The sequence below is a fragment of the Rhinolophus ferrumequinum genome, chromosome 23 (assembly GCF_004115265.2).
Source record: "Rhinolophus ferrumequinum isolate MPI-CBG mRhiFer1 chromosome 23, mRhiFer1_v1.p, whole genome shotgun sequence".
In the NCBI taxonomy this organism is placed as follows: domain Eukaryota; kingdom Metazoa; phylum Chordata; class Mammalia; order Chiroptera; family Rhinolophidae; genus Rhinolophus; species Rhinolophus ferrumequinum.
The window spans coordinates 24,411,786-24,431,341 of NC_046306.1; the positions used below are offsets into that span (position 1 = coordinate 24,411,786).

The 19,556-nt window shown below is 48.3% G+C and overlaps 1 protein-coding gene across 3 annotated transcripts; it reads right to left on the reverse strand.

Annotated features, from left to right (window-relative positions):
* Positions 1-2,972: 2,972 nt before the first annotated feature.
* Positions 2,973-18,444, reverse strand: PDYN (prodynorphin). Of its 3 annotated transcripts, none has more exons than XM_033094391.1 (4): positions 18,362-18,444; positions 15,232-15,303; positions 6,382-6,525; positions 2,973-5,007 (listed from the first exon to the last, which is right to left on the reverse strand). In XM_033094391.1, exons 3-4 carry the CDS (start codon positions 6,508-6,510, stop codon positions 4,366-4,368), a joined length of 771 nt encoding a protein of 256 aa, XP_032950282.1. In that variant the 5' UTR covers positions 6,511-6,525; positions 15,232-15,303; positions 18,362-18,444; the 3' UTR covers positions 2,973-4,365. The 3 variants fall into 3 exon arrangements, with proteins under 3 accessions (XP_032950282.1, XP_032950280.1, XP_032950281.1); XM_033094389.1 differs by lacking the exon at positions 18,362-18,444 and adding an exon at positions 16,558-16,863; XM_033094390.1 differs by lacking the exon at positions 18,362-18,444 and adding an exon at positions 16,335-16,341.
* Positions 18,445-19,556: the final 1,112 nt, after the last annotated feature.

Genomic DNA, 19,556 nt, shown 5'->3' on the forward strand with positions numbered 1-19,556 from the left:
AAAAATGATCACCCCTTTAGGGTGCTGAAAATGTTCTATATTGTGATCTGAGTGGGGGGGGGATCACACAGGTGGAGACATATGTAGGAATCCATTGAGCCACACACTTAAGATTCAGTACACTTTACAGGACATATGTTGAGTCAATTAAAAAAATTTTTTTTTAATTTCATCCTTTTCTCACCACCGGGAGGATTTTGTCCTTTCAACAGGTGTGTGCCTCACTCAGGTGACATCTGGAATGCCATGATCAGAGGCACCACCTGATAAGAGGGGACAGCAACTTGTGTCATGCACCTCTTGTATGTCAGTACATCACAGACTTTATATTACTGAATCCTCACCTCTGTGCAGATAGCTCGGTCTTTTTCTCCCCTTTTTCTCCCCATTTGACAGATTGGAAACTGAGGCTCAGTGAAGTGCAGAGCCACCCAGGAAAGGGGACCTGAACCCAAGTCTGTAGGACCCATAGCCAAGCTCTTTCCACCTTGTATGGGCATGCCTCCTTGACCAAGTGAAATGCGTCCAGAAAAGGAAGTCCAGAACAATTGCACTCCATGGCATGGGGGAAAATATAAGAATCCATAGCAGATGGGGAAAAATTTTTTAACCCCCAAAAGAGTGTTTCTCGTAAAAAAAGAGGTCACAAAATAGTCATGAGAGAGCGATGTGTCTTATCCCAAACATACTGTTGTTTGTCCTGGTCAGTACTTTTTAAAAAATATTACTTGCCTACATTGAAAAAAATGCAAACCCAGATTTCTGCGGTCTCTTAAAAATCAGATCTGGCTACTCTGGGCCCACATTCCCCATGGTGTACACTCTCGTTTGCCCCAGTTGGCACCCAGCCACCTTCACTCACTAGAGGGTGACCACCTACTGTTTGGTGGGCTGACATTCATTTGTTCTCCTACTGGGAACCATGCTCCAATTTTCCTCTTGAGAACCACCTCATTTCCCACTCCTAATCCAGCTACTTTGAGTTGGGTTGAATCCATCCCTGGCTCCAGTGGTATCCAGGGGTGGTTCAGTCCTCACCAATCATAGCATCACATCAATCTGTCCACGATGATTGCATCATCTCAGGATTGGACATATGACCTCATTAGAGCCAATGAGGTGCATTGAAACTTTGGGATTTGCTGTGAAAATAGCATACTGGACTTGAACTTGCATGGGGTAGCCTGGAGCTGCTGTCAGACACCTCAAAAGCATGTGGAGTCTTAGAATTAAGCCAACACAGAAGAAAAAAGAGCCTAGTAATGGAGAGGTCCTGGTGTCCTTATTGAGTGCCTTGATCAAGCTCTACCTGAAGCTAACATCACTATTCTCCATTTATGCGAGCCAACAAATTATTTGTTGTTTGTTTGTTTGTATCTTTAAATTATTTGAAATAGTTAGGAGTTATTTGTTTGCAAGTAGCAGAAAAGTCTTCCCTAAAGAAGCTTCGGGGATAGCAGATAGCAGGAGCAGGACCCAATGTGTAAAAGTGACAGAAACCTAAATTTTAACCCAACATAAAGATGGAATTCTCAACACCGAATCATTAAGGAGCAGCAATATGTTGTGAAATCCAAGTCATTGAATGCATTCAAGCAGATTAAAATTTATTATCAATGTGTCAAATTTGGCACAACGGAGGTGGATGGAGGAGATAACCCCAACCAGGTTCCTTCCAACTTGATGAGCCAATGAATATCAAGAACGGGATATTCCTCAAGAAGGATTTCTTGAGCACCCCAGGGAAATTTTTACCCTCCCCCTCTTATCCATTATTACTAAATACCAATTGTTTTCCTCACAACGATTACACCTATTTAAATTTTTATTTAAAATTTAAAGGTATTTAGTTTTATTTTCAATTTTAGATTTATATTTCTGTTTACTTGTTTATTGCTGCCTTCCTCCACTGGACTGTAAGTTCCATAAGCGCTGAAGCCATCTCCATTTTATTTTTCTGTACCCCCAGCACCTAGCAAAAGGCCTACCACACAGGAGGTCTTCAAGTAACACTTTGCTGAATGAATGTGAGAATGAATGAGGCCTCCCCGGTTCTGTGTTTTCCAAGAAGTCACTCAGAAAGCCAGGGTCCATATGGAACCCACATGGTCTGGAGTCACTGAGTCTTTCACACAAGGCCTATTTATGCCATTTAATGAAGGATGTCCCAGTAAAGGACATTATGCCACCCATTCTCCAGAGTGCTCTTTCTGCCTGGCACACTCACCTTGTCCAGGGACATTTTTTTCTCGTGCCCTTGTCATGCAGCATAGGAGACAGCTCCTGGGAGTTCGTGGGCCTCAGGCTCCCTCTGCAGCACCGCCCATTGCTCTCCCCACTGTGTGGCTGGGTGCCTGAGCTTTGCCACCGTTCCATAAGACAATGTAGAAAGGAAATCCTCATTTACTGAGCACCTACTATGTTCTAGGAGCTTTGCACATATGATCACATGTAATTCTCACAGCCACCTTACAGAGTTGGTACTCTCAGTCTTTATTTTATTAGTCTTTATTTTACTGAATTAAGGCTCAGAGAGGTCAAGTGATTTACCCAAGGTCACACAGATGTCAGATTAAAGGCTATGGCACTCTAAGTTTGTGCTCTTTCTATTATTCTATATTTGATTTTCAAAAATGAAAAATATGTGTGTGTGTGTGTGTGCACGCGCGCTCACATGCACATGTATATTTTTCATTCCCTAACACTCTTTTCTGCAAATGGTGTTTTCCCTCCCTGGGGACTGAGGCATACACATACACACACAGCCCCCAAGTCATCAGCAATTTTATTTATTTATTGTACGGGAGGAGTGGGAAATAACACAGGCCTATTAAGGATTAAGCAAATTCCAAGTAAATTGCATAAATGGGATTTTTAAAAAGCACACAAAGTAACCCTAAAACAATCGATACATTTCAGAACATCATGAGCCAGCTGGGGGTTGCACATGAAGAGGTGTGCTCAGTAAGATCTTATACAACATAACCAAATTCAAGTCCATTTCTTCTCCTACCCAGCTCAGCCTCCTGGACCCACAAACCTAACTATAGAGCTTGAGGACAAATAAGCAAAAGAGACAGAGAGATAGAGACAGAGGGAACTGTGATTGAAACCAAGGCATCAGGAGATCTCCGCCTCTGATTCTGGGTTATTTGAATCAAGGGAACTGATTTGGCATCAAGCACTCAATCATTGCAGCTCTCTTTGGGGTTTCATTGTGAGGCATTAAGAGGAAAGAATCATCACGGGGGTTTGAGGAGGGCCTTTTTCTCATGGTTACTCTGGATTCCCTTACTCAATGCCCACTTGCATATGCTTGGCCAGATGGCTCGGACTCCTGGCAGCCGCTTCAGCTGCTCAAGAACATGGCTGTGCTTAACCTCAGCAACTTGACTCAGCTTCAGTTCATCCTGGGGTAGGAGTGTGATACTGATCACGTTAATTAGTTTAATGAGGGCTCAGGGAACTGGTCCACATTTTGAATTTGTTGCACAGAACAGATTGGTTTGCCTCACTCCCTCCTCGATCGTTTTAGCATTCAAAGGGAGAACTGCTCTCTTTAACCATTTGGGAAAGAGGGGTTGTCCAGGCAGACTCCTCTCCTGTGAGGAGCTGGGCGCTGTCCAGGGTACTGAGATGGACCGGAATTCAGGAACCCAGTTCTAGGAGATGTGTGTTTCTAAACAATGAGAACTCAAAAGAGTACATTGACTGAACGTGTAACCCACTGGAAGACTGAACTTTCTAGTGTCAAAATTCCTGCTCCAATAAAAGGCAGTGTCTGAGCATTTTACCTAAAGCGTAGTCTCCAACGTGGGGTTCCCAAGGAGATACTTGGAGGTTTAGGAATAAAAGGTTAGGATTTCTATTTGTCTATTTGTCTTGTTTTTCATTTCAACCTTCTGTATGTTTTATGATACATGTATATACTATCTAAATGAATATATCTGCATATGGGTATGCTCATTTTTCTTCCGAGAAGGGCATGTGATCAGAAAAGCTTGGAGACAATAGGTCTAGAGGGACGAAGAACAAGTCAGCCTAGATTAATGGAATTGGGGAGTCACATGAATGGGGTGGAAGGATTGGTATCAAAAGCTGCTCCTGGTGGTAGTTTAGAGATCTAGGGTCTGAGCCAAGCACTAAGCCTATTGGAAAGAGGCACCTCCATCTTTCCCCTGCAGTGACCCCAGACAGATACTGCACTCCAGGCAGAAGAGAGACAGGCTGGGTTTGGAGGTTTTGTAGGCAAGGCTGAACTGAGCATGGGGACAGGCAATGTAGGGAGGAAAAATGAGTGCACTCCAGTCTGGAAGGGGGTCAGGAGAAATTCCTGACTCACGTCCATAAGGCGGAGGGGGGTGTTTAAGCATCAAAAAGCTCTCTAGAGTAGGCAATAGGGTCTTCCTGAGACCGAGTTACCACCTTGAACTGCCGCCGGAGAAAACCACCATAGCGCTTCTGGTTGTCCCACTTGAGTTTGGGACGGATGCGCCTCAAGAAACCTCCATAGCGTTTATACAGGTCCTCGTGGCCCACTCTATCCGCATCCCCGTCCCCAGCCCCAGCCACCTCTGAGCTCCTCTTGGGGTATTTGCGCAAGAAGCCCCCATAGCGTTTGACCTGCTCCTTCGGGTTCCCCTCAGCAGAATCCAGTGTTCCAGCTTCTATGGCGCCATCATTCAGCTGAGTGTCCCCCACCAGCTCTGACTCCACTCCCTCCCCCAACCTGCCAGAAAGACCTCTGAGCTTCTCTGCGAGGCTCCTGCTCAGAGATTTCTCCTCTGTTGGAGTGCTGAGGAGGAATCTGTTTTTCTCCAGCTCTTTCAGGAAGGGCCTTGTGCGCGTGGCCAGCTCACTATTGGGTTCTTCCAGAGCTATCTTGCTCTCCAAGTCTTCCTTGCCATTGAGCGCAAGGGGGAAGGAGGTGAAAAAAGACAGAAGGCCCTGGCACCTCTCCCACTCCTCAGCAGGCAGCAGGGCAGCCTGGCATTCCAGGGAGCAAATCTGCAAAAGATCCCAAAAGACCACAGTAGTAACGTCAGCCCCATCAAACTGTCAAAGCACATGTCCTCCTGTGCCCCAGAGAGTCCTCTGTCCAATGTCTGAGAAAATCAAAATTAGCTGTGATCACTAAGCCCCTGCCCCCAGCTGCCCACTTTAATGCTTCCCATGGTACATAAAGGTAGGTGATATCGTGCACATGTAAAAAATGAGGAAATAGACATGGAAAAGTGAAACAGCTTTCCCAAAGGCACTTGGCTACAGGTGGCAATGCCAAATTTGGAAGTGAGATCTTCCCAGAGTGCTCTGCTGAGCTCACCCATCGTTTCTACTTCTGACTCCAGAGGAAGTAGTTGGTTCTCCCAACCTTTCCTTGGAAGGAGGCTGCAAACCCTTCATAGAGCAGGACAAAAACAATGCATCGTGGTGGAAAGAACACATGAAGGGACCTCAAACCTGGGGGTGTTGGGGGAATTCAAACATCACGATGATGATAACGATGATGACAGTGATAACGATACTGGACAAGTCTGGGATTTGGACCGAGGCAGCTTAACGCCAGGAGTCCTCATGCTTAACCGCTGTTCTGTCCTGAGGTCATGGAAGAATGGACAGCACCCGGCAAGCTGGGCTCATCTCAGTAGAGTGGCTAGAATTGTACATTTATTACTTTGCATCATCATCTCGTGGAATCACCCCATTTTGCAGATGAGGCAACTAAGGCTCAGAGAGAGGGTTCCAGAGTCATGGAACTATTAGTAGAAAGTGGCAGCTTCAAATTCTCCATTCTGTCCACCATACCCTTAGCACCTCTACTCCAGCTCATCTGCTCTCACAGGTGAGGAACATGGGGAGGCTTGACTCAAAACAAAGCCCATAAGGCTGAGGCAAGAGATGCTAAGACCCAGGAGAGGTGTTAAAGCTTGGATCCCATCAACCAGATCCTGGTGTTTAGATGTGGTAGAATGAGCTCCTTCCATGAGAATGACTAGATTTGGAGCTGCCCATCATCCTGGTGCTAGGAAGCCCTGAAAAGTTACTCTAGGCCTGTTGACTCTCGAAGTCAGCACACCCCATGAATGACACTCCTTGTTGCCAGGCATCAGGCTCCCTGGAAACCAGAGTCTCTGTCTCAAACCTGAGTAAGCCCATGGTGGTGAGGTCTGGAGAGGAGCCAAGAGTTGGAAAACAGCAGCCCTTGGATACCCAAGCTGACCACAGGGCAGGACATGCCCTGCACAGGTGGGACGAGTATACAGGACTGATATACTGCTGCCTAGGCCTGCTACCTTCCCTCTCTGAGCTTCGCACACTGACGGTCCCTTCTGTGTACAACCCCTAAGGATTGGGCATCCGGAAGCCTTGCCTGAAACCTACCAAGGGGTTGATGGGTTTGAGCCCATCCTGGGTCTTCCCAGCACACAAGGAGCAGTGTGATGGGCAGTCCGCTGTGGCAGAGGAGAGCATGAGGAGGCAAGCAGCCAGCACCAGCCCCTGCCACACCATTCTTCTTGGCTCTTCCTGCAGGGGAGGGAGAAAGAGAAAATAATGAAATCTGTGATCTGCTCTGGGGTGTATCCTGAGCCTTCAGTCATCTCATGAATGCCTGCTGGTAGCACCACAAGGCAAGCATCCTGGTTCCCATTCTACAGATGGGAAAAGAGGCCTAAAGAGGCACAGTGGGTGCCCAAGGCCAAGGGTCAATGAAGGAATTAACATGCGCTGAGTGCCTGCTGTGTGCTAGGAAATTTCCTACACATTCACACTCAATCTGCACAATCGCTGTTAAGGTGGGTTGTGCCACTGGACAGATGGAGAAATTGAGACTCAGCGAGGGGGAGTGATGGTCCTTACCACTGGGCAGTGGACAGGCCAGGACTTGACCTGGGTCAGTCATCCTTCGAAACCCACTTTGATCACCCACCAAACCAGAAGTACTCAGCCATCCACTCTTCTGAGTTCTCTGAGGCTTCCATCCACCTCCCTTTGCCCCTTGCTCCTTAAGGTAGCCCCAAGCCAGTCCTTTCTGCGGTGTAATGTCCCTGGAATTTGCTTTTTCCGCCCCCGGAGCACTTCTACTCACCGTGGATATAGTTCCACCTCCATCCATCTCCATGCTGGCTTCCCTGCCTCCAGTTCCTTCTCTGATCCCTCCTGCCCTGCTCAGCATATCAATTCTGTGATCAGACATGTTGGGATGGGTCATACCTGGCCCTTCTCCTAAACGTTAGGGACACCTTCAATCCCATCCCTACACCCCAACACTTCAGGTCTGGATTCCAACTGTATCCAGCTCTTTGCAATTCCCCTAATGAATCTCTCAGGCCCTGTCCCACCTCTGGGCCTTTGCACCTGCTGTTCCCTCTGCCTGGAAAACCCTTCCTGTCCTCCTCCGTTACCTGTCATTTACGTCCTAGATTAGGTATCACTTTGTGCAGGCAGCTTTCCCTGATACCCTACACTGGGTGGGAATCCCCTCCTTTGTATTCTCCCTGCAACTTGTGTCTCCTCCAACCAACACATTCCACCATTTGGTAATTGGTTGTATGCGGCTTTAGACTTCATTCCCATGAGGCCTTGAGGCTTTGTCTTGTCTTCGTCTCTGAAATGTTCTCTCTGTGTTCCTCAAACTTACCCTGTGGCTCCGACCTCAGGGCCTTCGCACTTTCTGTTGCTCTGTCTGCTGTACCCTGGCCTGATTTTCCCATGTCTCGCAACTTCTTAATAATCAAATGCCTTCAATGTCACATCACCCAGGAGGTGTTGGCTAACACCCGTATTTAACGGGGTTTCCTGGGTCTCACATCACCCTTGTTTCATTGGCATCACCGTCTCCTACTGTCCTATTGTTTGATGTTTGTAACTGTTGCTGTTTGTTATCATCTCCCCCACGAGAATGTTAGCTCCTTAGGGGCACCGACGCTAACGGTGACGGTCCCTGCTGTATCCTAGCACCTACCATCCTGACTAATACATAGTAGGCCCTTAATAAATACTTAGGCGGATGAATTAATGCTTTGCAAATAGTCTGTTAAAAATTGCCCCTTTCATAGTTAACTCCTTATAAACCAAATATGAAAAGCCAAAGCCGTTCAAATGAGGGCACAAGGCCGTTCTCCCAACTGGAAATGGGGAGTCCCCCAAGACACCTGCCTGGGGCAGGGTTCCACACTCCTACCCGCCTGGTACTGTAGCCTGCTTCCTCCAATGCTGCTGTCAAGGATGGCTGGCCTGCTTCCCTCCTCCATGTGCCCCATGCCTGCCAACTGCCCTGTTTGCTCATGTGTTTAAGGGGTTTAGAAGATTCCACCACATGGCCCCAGAGTCCCACGCTGTAGCCCAGAGCCAGTGTCCCTCCTTAGAACCCACAGTAGGTTCTTCCATCAAGCATGCCTGGCAGTGATCCCAGCCACCATTCTTGAAGCCCCTACTGTGCTCCGGGCCTTGAGCTAAATCCATCATCTTATTTATTCCTCCCCAGTGAAGTGGGCACTTCCGGTTCTGTGAATTGCCCATCCCTCCCACGAGTGGTGAAGCTGGGGTGCAAGGCCGTTTTGTCTGACTCCTCACACATGTGATGTGCCTTTAATGATTACAATTTCTAGAACACCTGATTCACTATCAGCTGAACCCCCCCCCCATGAAGCCCAGAGGGCTCGACGCACAGGTCTTTGACTTGCATATTGTTCTCAATCCACCCACCAACTCAGAGAAATGGGCATCGTCATCCCTGCTTTATCAATGAGAAAACTGGGGTTCTGAGAGACTTGGTAAATCTCCTGAGGTTGCAGAGCGATTAGAAATGAGAACCCAGGTCCGTCTGCCTCTCTTTGGCGAGACAAGGTCTGCTCCCCTAAGCAGAGAGGCTCAAAGAAGAAAACTCAGGGCAGTGGCCTGTGTCCATCCCACATCTCTCTCCTGTCCTCGAGTTTCTCTCACGCTCTACCAGCTGCCAAGCGGATTTGGGTTCCAGGTGAGAGAGCTGTACCACTTATATGCAGATACAAAGCAGGCAGTTCATGTTTTCTCTGATACCAGCGATGGCTGGGCTGGCCTGTTGCAAGATTAGCAGTGAATTAACCAGCTGGGGAGGGCAGCCTCTACCAAACTCTCACTCCTGGCCTGAGGCTTCCCACACAGCGTGGCTGTTGCAGTAGGAGGCCCTTTTTGAGACCGCTTTGTCCTGGACAAAAATAGTGCCAACATCCTTTCCTTTCATCCATTACCTTTATATTTAATAATAATAATTTTAGCTGGTCCCATGGTTGTTAAGTACTTCAAATATACTTGGCAATTCTCAGGCTGAACTCATTTATCCTCATAGCAACCCCATGGGGTGAGAACTATTGTCATGCCCATTTTATAGATGAGGAAAATGAATTAAGACACCTGCCAAGATTCTAAGGCTAGTAAGTGGCCCAGCTGGGATTCGTACCCAGGCAGTCTGCCTCCAGAGCCCACCTTCTTCACCAGGGTGCATGGGCCCAGTCCCTCCAATCCACCCGTCCCCAGCCTCCTGCTTCTCCCTCCAGGGGTCCGTATCAGCCTCCTCCTGGCTCCAGAGCCTCACGTTGCCTCTAAGATACCCTCCACACAGCAGTCAGAGGACAATTCTGAAACACCAATCTGATACTGCCATCCTGCTTTGCATCCCAGCTCTCCATGGCTTTTGAGAGGAAGAGCACCCCATAGCTGGGGCCTCAAGGGCTTTCCTACTGAGAAGGAAACTGACCAGGGCGCATGGTATGCCAGGCCCTGTGCTGAGTCCCACGTGCATCTTAATGCAAGGGGTCTTTATAACAACCTTATAAGTCTGGGACTAATATTCCCCTCATTCTACAGATGAGGAAACAGAGGCACAGAGAGATTGCACCACCTGTCCAAGGTACCCCAGCAAATGCACAGCATCCAGACTGGATATGAGCTCCATCTGACCTGAGCTTGACCACACCATCTCTAATTCCAAAGACTGCCCCAAGCGCCCCATCTTCCAAGCTTTCGCACATGGGGTTCCATCTGCCTGGAACATGTTTCTCACCCCTCACATCCACTCCCATCTCCTTCTGACCTGACTGACTCTTATTTGTGCTTCAAAAGTCAGTCTCAGTTGCCTCTTCCAGGAAGTCTGTCTAGATTAGGCCCCTCCTCTGAGCTCCCACAATCACCTGTGCTGGCTCTATCACATAACTGCCTTTTTCTAAAGGACAGAGATGGAGACATTGGGAATTGTGCAGGGTCAGGAGGGGCTGAGGCATCTGGCTTCCTCCTCCCAACCTAGCACATGGCAAGCGTCCAGAGGTGCAAACTGGCTGCTTGCAGGACAAACTCAGCAAACAGGCAGAAGGTATTCTGACTTGCACAGGGATTTAAAATTTTCTTTTTAATTTTTAAAAAAATTTTTGCCAGCATTTTTTTACATTTTAAAAGTCTCAATTTCCAAATATTTTTAAAAATCAAAAGCCTTGGAGACATGAGGCCTGCATTCTAATCTGGCAACAGTCACAGAGAGGACACTTGTCATCACTGTCCCCACCCTCTGGCTTCCCTCATGTCTGCCCCTACAGAGCACCTGACAGACATTTGGGTTTGCAACCCCTGGATTGCCCAACAACTCTAACAACCTGGAGAAGTGGTATGGTGTGGGAGGTACAGATGGTGAGAAAGGAGAAGTGAGACCTCCGATTCTTTCTGACCCAGAAGCAGGGTCAACAAGTGTTTTATAATGTGGATTCAAATCCCACCACTTAGCACCAGTTAGGGAAAATTACTTAACTCTGTTGTGCCTCAGTTTTCTCAGGTATAAAATGGGACTAATAATAATGCTTCGGAAGGTTGGTGTAGTAATTAAATAAACAATCATGTATAGAATGCCTGGCACATAGTAGGTGCTTTAAATAGTAGAGTATGAAGGCTCCATTCCAATAGTACTTGGGCTACAGGAAATGGGAAAATAAGAGGGCAAAAAGGAGTGATAACAGAGGGCTTGGAACACAATAGAGGGGAAACTATCAAAAAAACTGTTGAATGAATTAACTGCCATATGCAGAGGGCCTACTATGTGCCAGGTGGGGCCAAGTGTTCCTTATTCATGGTCATATCAATCCAATAACAGCCACCACTTCTCAAGAGCTTTCTAGGTGCCAGGCTGTGTGTTATCACTTCACACATATTATTCTAACCCTCACAACAACCCAGAGGGAGTGTCTTTATACCCAATGTGAAGGGGACAAGACTGAGACTGGGGGAGAAGTTCACTTGGCTTTTAAATGAGTTAGGCTTCCTACCAGATGTCTCTGGGTTAAAAGGTGACTCTAATAGAGACACATCAGCTCTGAGATCTTCCTGAGAAAGCCTACTTCCTTCCTTTTGTAAAATAAACAAATTACTGAGCAGATTATTGAGATGGGACCCAGGGGGAGCATTTTCTCTTTTGCTGTGAGGATTTGCTTGGAAGTCATACATCAGAGGTAGCCCTGACTTCTTGTCATTTCTGATTTGGGATGAGCTGAGAAGAGGAACTTGGCCGTTCATCGGTGTGAGAGGTGGAAAGCAAACCCCTTAGTGAGCTAGAAGGGTGGCAGCCGGCACACAGACCTCAGTGGAGGGGCTTCTTTCATGGACTTGGCAGGCCAGGCGGCCTCCCAACGGCTCCCCCAAAGAAAAACCCTCCACATTTGCAAGTTTCTGAAGCATTTCCTCAGCCACTGCCTCATGGCGCTTTGTGACAGCCCCGTGAGGGAAGCATGAGCTGGTGGAGAAAGGGGGGTGAGTCTCCCCTAAGAGGAAAGGAAATTTTGGACTCACCAGCCTCCATAATCACAAGATCCCATTCCTTATAATTAATCTCTTTCTCTATATACTATTGTTCCTGTTTCTCTGGAGAGCCCTGACTCACACAACACCCATCCCATTTGTTCACGTACTGTCTGCAGCTGCCTTCATGCTACGAAAGCAGACCTCAGTGTTGAAACAGGGACTGTCAGGGCCAGAATGCCAAACATACTTACTACCTGGCATTTTAAGGAACAAGTTTGCTGACCCCTACCTTCGTTACTTTTATAATCATTTCATAACTCTAATTATTCTAATAGTTTTGAAGCTGATCTTGGAAAATCAGAGGGGAATCAATCACTCTCCTCTCTAAGCCTCGGTCTTCTCATCTGTAAATGGGATGGTGTCACCTTCCTGCCATGTCTCCACAACAACAGACTAAGACAGCATCTGATATAGGGCCACCACATAGTAGGCCCTTTTTTCACCCAGGGCCCAGAGCTCCTTGAAAGGGAAGAGACCACTTGCCCTATTATCTCCTGTTGATGCTATCTCTGCATTGTAGTCTGTGGACTCGGAGGAGCAGCAAGCGTTTTTATTTAAAAAGCCAGCATGGAATAATAATGGCTTGATTTAACATCGCAATTATCTCTCCAAGCACTTTATTGCATATGATTATCCCTATTTGATAAGAGAGGAAATGGGAAAAGGGAGAAATGAAGTCACTTGTTTAAGGTCACATCATGAGTCAGGAGGGAAATGGAGACAGAGCTGGGGGCCTCCCACACCCAGGTATGAACTGAACAGAGGAGATGGCGTCCTTTCAATGACCCCCCAATAACACGCATCACAACAACCAACTAGCACTGCGCTGCTGCTCTATGCCAGGTGCCAGCGTCTCCCATGAAGCTTACGGGACAGGTGCTATAACTACAAGTTCGGGTTCCAGGTAGGAGGGGTGAGAACCAAGTTCCCAAGCACAGACGTGGCAGATTTGATATTCTCTGAGTCCAGAGCATCCACTGTTTAAGGCACAGCTCCAGGGCCAAGCTCATTGCTATGCGTTTTATCTCAATTATTGCATTTTCACCTCAGGAGAATCCAGTAGCCTGGGCACTATTAGCCCCATTGTCTAGATGGGGAAACAGACTCAGAAAAGCAAAGTGATTGGGTCAAGGTGAGGAGGACAGGATACAGCGGAAGTGGACCTCACAGTCAGCCTGTGACTCCCCTCCACAAACCATCCCTGAGGCCTGGGTACCCGCTACATGTCCATCAGATCCCCCCACGAGACTCTCAAACTCCTGAAAATGAAACTATTTCAAGAGTTTTACCTCCCTGGAAAATATGTAAAGTTCTTTGTGGGTCTCTAGTGGGTTGACAAAGGGAGATCCCGAAAACTAGAGCAACAGTGATCTTTTAGGCCGTTAGCATCCTTACCAGAGAATGGATTACCAATTTAGGGGGATGGAGGGCCTGGGTCTGAAAGGAAAGTGAAGCCCCCATTTAGTCCAGCAAGAATCACATCCCAGAACGTAGGACGAGGGCCCATGCCAGGTCAGCCACCTCTCTGGGGCCATTTGTTGTGCTGAGACCAGAGTGAACGATGGCTTTGCAGCTGATGGTCACGGTGGGCTCGTCAGCGGCATTTCTGAAAGAATGTATTTCCAGAGCAGGATTCACCTGGAACGCCCACCCTTTGTTACTTGGTGCAATTATGGGTTGGGGAGAAAGGCAAAGGCAGGTGGCAGGTGAAGGCAGTGAAGAGGAAGAGAAAGGGGGAGTGGGCCGGGCACTAAATAGGGAGGCAGAGATGTGACTTGCCCTCTCAGAGAGAGATGATACCGAGAAAATCAGAGCGTGAGATAGATGATAGACCATGTGGGAAAAGAAAAGAAAAATGAGCCATAGAGATGGAGAGAGGGTGACGGGGAATGAGAAAAAGGAGAAGGTATGAAAAAACGGAAGAGGAGAGAGAGGAGAGGGGGGGAAAAAGGGAAGGGAACAAAATGACAGTGAGAAGGTAAGAGAGGAAGTGGACTTTGAGTCAGGAGGTTGACCTACTATGTGCATGACAAGCACCAATTCTCTCCTCCCACCAGTGGGCCAGACACCCAACCACATGACAACTGCTCAGTAAACCCTTGTCAGGTTTAACTGAACTGTCCAACAATAGGTCAAGGATGCAAACGACAGTGGACAAATTGCCCCCTGGTGAATAGGCCTACAGCTGACTGCTCTGGCCACTAGGGTAGCTGGATGGCGTCAGGGAGAATTCCCCTGAGCTAGGGGATGTTCCTCCTGGACCTGGGCCATTCACCCTCCTGCCAGAGCACTGATTTGGACCCAGCCTGGGAAGGATTCATGAGGTCCAACTTCAAAGGACCTAGGAACACCTCTCCATCTCCAGGGCCTGATCCGAGGTTAACCTGGGTGTCTCCAGCAAGGTTTATTGCCTGCCACAATAGCCAGCTCTGTCTCAGTGAAATCATTTTAGCCTTTTTTCAGACCAGTGAGATTAACCAACATTTGCGAGTATGGTCTGAGACGCGTGAAAACAGTGAGAGAAATCAGCTAGCGGACTGCACTTTCTCAGACACGCTTTGAAACCAAACCACCAGCTATTGATCCCGCTCAGATTGATGGAAGACACCTAATAAATACAACAATTGTGAGAGAATGACCCTTTGAGGTGGGCAGTCAGGGGAAATCAGGAAGGATCGATCAAATGAAGATATAAAGTCTTCTGTTATGTGGAGAGAATGGGGTGGGGAGGGGAGAGTGGTGTCTGCCCCACAAAAAGAAAGAGTAGATGTTAGATCCTGTTTCCTGGACATTGCACACAGCATAATGGAGGGAAATGATCAGGGATATTACAATAGATTGGGAGGAAGGGAAGGGGTCCACCTGCCACTCAGAACAGTGAAAAACTTGAGCAGTCATACTAGTATTTATTGAGCACCTACTAAATGCCACGTATATTACAGTATCCCAAAAGAGTCTCAGAATAACCTCAGAATAACCTCAGAATAACAGGAGGTGAATATTATTATTCATATTACACTGGAGAGGAAATTAATGCTCAGAGAGGGACAGCTACTATCCCAAAATCACACAGCAAATGAGTGATGGGACTAGAACCCAGCACTGTCTGGAGTATTGTGAGACACACATTTACATGATAGACAAAACATCCCTGGCTCCCAGGAATTCCATCAAGAACCTAATCCCTTTCCATGTGTTTTAAGGGGATTGCAAGTTTCTGAAACAGCCCCAGATTTGGCCCCTTTGCTGGCGCTGCTAAGACACTCTGGGTTCCTCAGGAACCACTGCGACATCCCACTCACAGCTGCCAGCGGATCACAGGATTCGCAGGCGGGCCCCTCACACCTCTAGCTCATCTGGGCTTGAGACCCCTTCAGCAAACGCAAACCTCCGACAGGCGGTGTAACTCACCTGCTTGGGCTGCAGCAACAGCTCCCCACCAACAGCTCCCCGCGCAGATCTCAAAGCCTGGAGGTAAATGACCTGCAAAAATAGAACAAAAGGCAAGGAGAGGTGGGGTTGGGGGGTGGGGGAGAAGGTGAGGAGAAACGGGATAGAAGGTGCAGCGGTGGGAGGGAGACCCGGGGGAGAAGATGAAGAGAAAAGGATTGACGTTCTGAAACGTTTTGCAGTGGATCTTGGCTGGAATGCCTGTCAAATTAGAAAGACGAGCCTTGTGTATTTCACCAACCCTTGGAAGAAAGATGATAATGAAGACTTCGATCTATGGGAAGGGAGTTAAAATCAGATCCAATAACCTGAAGCGCTTGTTTCCCCTGAGAAGCTTGGAAGCTTAATTAGTGAATGTTTGTAAAGATTCTACATAAAAGATACCCAGGAAAAAGTGGGAGATGGCAGAATTTACTATTCGACCTCAGAGTCGTCGGCAGGCTTTTTTCCCCTGAAACTCACCAGCTTTTTTTGCTAGAGTCAAACTTTGAGATTCTATAATACTTTCTTTGAATGTGAATATCTTTACCAGGCAGCAAATGGCTTTCCCATCAGAGCTTCTTGCCTACCTGTTAGACTCCTCTGGCTGTAATTTACATGAAAGCAACAAGTCCTTTCAAAGTAAAATTGACAAGAAAAGCCCTGCTAAGCCTGGGTCTCCTGGCATGTTGTCACTCGAGTTCCCCATTCCTTCCCAATAAAACAGCCCCAAACTTCATTTCTATGTAGAATTACATCAAAAGAAGCCATTCAAACCAGCACTCTGTCAGCAATTAACCACGATCCGTAAAGAATGAAAAGGCTCAACGTGGTTGTACATTGATGTACATGATTCATGGTAAATGCCGAGGCCTGAATCTCATTAACGTCCCCAAGCCCTTGTTCTCTAAGTCCAGTGAGAATCACTGACCTTTAAAATCACCCTGATTAGCTCAAACTCTCACTTCTTCCACCCAGGGTGTCGCCTCCTTCTCGCATGGGAGCTGCTGTGTGGTGGATTGCAGGACCAAGGAGACCATGAAGCTAAAACCGAGGAGTGGTCCTCTTGGGAGAGAGCAACCCACCTGTTTAAGCCAGGGCTGTACAGAGAGGGAAATTCCGAAGCGCAGTCCATCTTCCACTGATCTGTCTTTTGTAAACTAGCCTCTTAACTATAACTACGTCTGCTGTAAGCAGACCCAACCCTGAAATGCCCCAGCCCGAGCTCCCACCACCTCCAGGTCCAGAGGACCAGGAAAAACAAATAAAACCGAGAGAGATCCCCTCCCAGCGCCCCTCTGGATTTACCTGTACTCTTCTTTGTCCCTGGTCAGCTTCTGCCTGAGCAGATCAGAGGGTGGTAGCAAGTGGCTGGTCCAAGATCCAAGGGCCACTCTGACTCTGGTTTGGAAGGAGGTGCCAAAGAGGCGGCTGTGAGCACCACCAAAGCCCCTTAGAATGGCAGTTCTGGTGCCTCACCCCCCCTTTTATGGACGAGAGCCTCCCCCTGTTGCTCAGCCTTTGCTGAGCACAAGCTGCTCGGAGCCAATGGGGAAGTAGCTCGGAGCAGTCAGAGGCGCAGACCCCAGGGCCCTTCAACTCCAACTCCCTGGGCCCGACACAATAGGCTTCGTGACAGGGGATGTGGAGGAGGAAGCAGCCATGCTGGGGGCGGGGGGGTGGATTCTGGGTGTAGTGCTGTTTGTCACTTGAAATCCGGCCACTTGAGTCTTTGATGCATTTCCAGGAGAGTGCCACAGAAAAAAAAGGAGAGAGCGGTAGGGAAGGACAGAGACAGAAAGAGTTACAAAAAGACAGAGAGACACAGAAAGAGAGTCAGAGAGGGACAAACAGACAGACAAGGAGATAGAGACAGATGGGGACGGACACAGAGAGAAGGAGAGTGTGTCAGACAGATATAGAGACAGATGGAGACAGACAGAGAGAGAGGCAGAAAATCAGAGAGCGAAACGGAGTCAGAGAGAATCAGAAATAGAGAAAGAGATAGTGTCAGAGAGATAGAGAGTGATACAGAAAAACAGAGAGACACAAAGAGAGTGTCCAGGGAGTCAGAGATGAGGATACCCAAAAAGACAGGTAGAAACAGAGAGACAGAGTCCAAGGAAGAGCGATAAGGAAACCAAGAAAGAAGACAGTCAGACTCAGAACCCACACAGAGAGACAAACAAATGCTGAGACAGAGGCTGACAGAGTCCCAGAATATGAGAAGAGCTGAGAAAGGGAAGCAGCAGAGGAAGCCAGCAGGGGCGTGCATCACGCTGCCGGTGTCGTGTGCTGTGGCAACTCCATGTGTAGCAGTGCATGTGTGTGTTGGAACGCTTTTGTGCATACATTTGCCTGCAACCAACAGTCGACTCTGGTCTGAGCTGGTGCCAGGCACAGCCAGTCCTGGCAGGAACACAGCCCTTCCCCAGCAGCCAGGATCTGCAGTTGACTTTTCTCTGGTGGCAACACAAAGTGAGTATCATGAAATCCGCCCCCCACAAAAGATGGGCTGCAATGTGCCTTGGCACGCACGCGGGTGGGGGGGGGGGCGTGCCCACCTCATGTGTACCCTCGGCCCCTGCCAGAAGCAGATTGAAAGCAGCACTCCTTATGGCTACTTTCCAAAATGTAGGGGGTCTCTGAGTTTGGAAGAGAACATGTGAGTCTCTCCTCAGTCAACAGTACACAAGCAGTTTATGGGGGAGGCCTGACTGTTTCAGAAGTCTGGCAGGGGCTGCCCATTTCATGGGCACCTGTGCTGCATCATGCAGTTAACCAAAGTCGTTGGATTTTATCTTTAACACCTGGCGAGGCAGTGAATATTGTCCCCACCTTGCAGATGAGGAAAGAAAGGCTTGAGAGCTGAGAAACTTGCCCAAAGGCACGCAACGAATAAGTCATCAAGCTGGACTCCAAATCCAGGTTAATCTGACCCAAAATCCCCGCCCACTCCCTCACCCTTCCTTGGGCACGGAGCCTTGAATCTGTCAGGGGTGGGGGCCAAGAGCTTCCTTCTGAGTCTCAGTTTCTCCACTTGTACAATGCAGGAGAGGGCTGCTCTAATAAGATTTAATATGTGGGTTTGATTCCCAGCTCTGCTACTCACAGTGGTGAGATCTTAGATGAGTTTCCAACTGCAGCCTCAGTTTGCTTATGTGTGAAATGGGGATGATGGTATCCAGCTCATCGGGCTCTTGTGAGGGTGAAATAAGAGGATGTGAGCAACAGCATTTAACACAGAGGTTCCTATTGAGTGCTCTGTCACCATCCATCTTGTGGCTAATCACATCATTCCCTCTGTGACGCACCAGGGTTCTCGGGGGCCTTGTTCTCTCCCTGTACCAGGTTCGTTCCAAGGAGGAGGATGGAGGGTGATCATTTGCTGACCAACTACTCTGTTTCAGACACTTCCGCATGGTTCACTGGATGCTCACAACAAGCAAACGTGTTGAGGCAGATCAGGTGCAGGGAGGTCCCAGCCACACAGGGAGGGAGGAGCAGATGAACCCAGTCCCATAAGCCCCAAAGCTGAGCTCCTGCACACCCCCTTCCAGCCTTGAGGTGAAGTCTCCCTCCGCTGTCCCAGGGAGGACTCTTCAGGATCTGAGCCTTGCCTGCCATCTTCTCCTATTCCCTTTTCCCAGGCAGCACATTGGGACTGACAGGCAGATACAAACAATTTCCAGATGCCCTGGGTGGAAGCCCTCAGCCCCAGTGTCTGGTGGCTGTGGCCGAGGTTTAGCACACATGGTACCACCTCAGGCTGGCTTCTGTTCTCGCGACTCAAAGGACTTGGGTGGAGTCTGTTTATTGCCATCCTGGGAATGTGGGAGCCCTGGGGGGAGCTTCTTCCCCACTCCAAGGCCAAGTCCTCGCCCCAGTTGCTCTCTATCCTCCTTATTTTTCGTCTCCTCCTCCTCTTCCTCAGCTCTGCCTCTATAAGCTCTTAGTAATAAGCTTGGAATAGACACAAGCTCTAAGAGATGGGATACAATGGCTTCCATTCCTGGAAGTCAGCAGGCACTGGAATAGAGAAGTAGGGGCCACTCTTATCTATTGTTCATCATACAAAGAAGGAAAGACAACCAGAGCAGCGATGCTGCCGGCAATCCTGCTTTAAGCCAATAACGTTTAACATCTTTCACCCCCAGAGTCTATTGTCGGCCTCACAACAAATGGTTCATTCACTTGCTTTTCCTTTCCTTCTACAATGTCCTTTACACACATACAGGACGCGGCCAGGAATAGCTTTCTCCCTGAGTCCCAGAAAAGCCTGTCATAAAGATCACCCCCTGCCGGGC

What these genes read in the sequence shown, in the direction of transcription:
- PDYN (XM_033094391.1), bottom strand. Translation starts at nt 6,510, where the DNA reads ATGGTGTGGCAGGGGCTGGTGCTGGCTGCTTGCCTCCTCATGCTCTCC. An exon ending in TCAAACCCATCAACCCCTTG is followed by an intron (nt 5,008 to 6,381) that starts GTAGGTTTCAGG and finishes GATCTTTTGCAG; the next exon opens with ATTTGCTCCCTGGAATGCCA.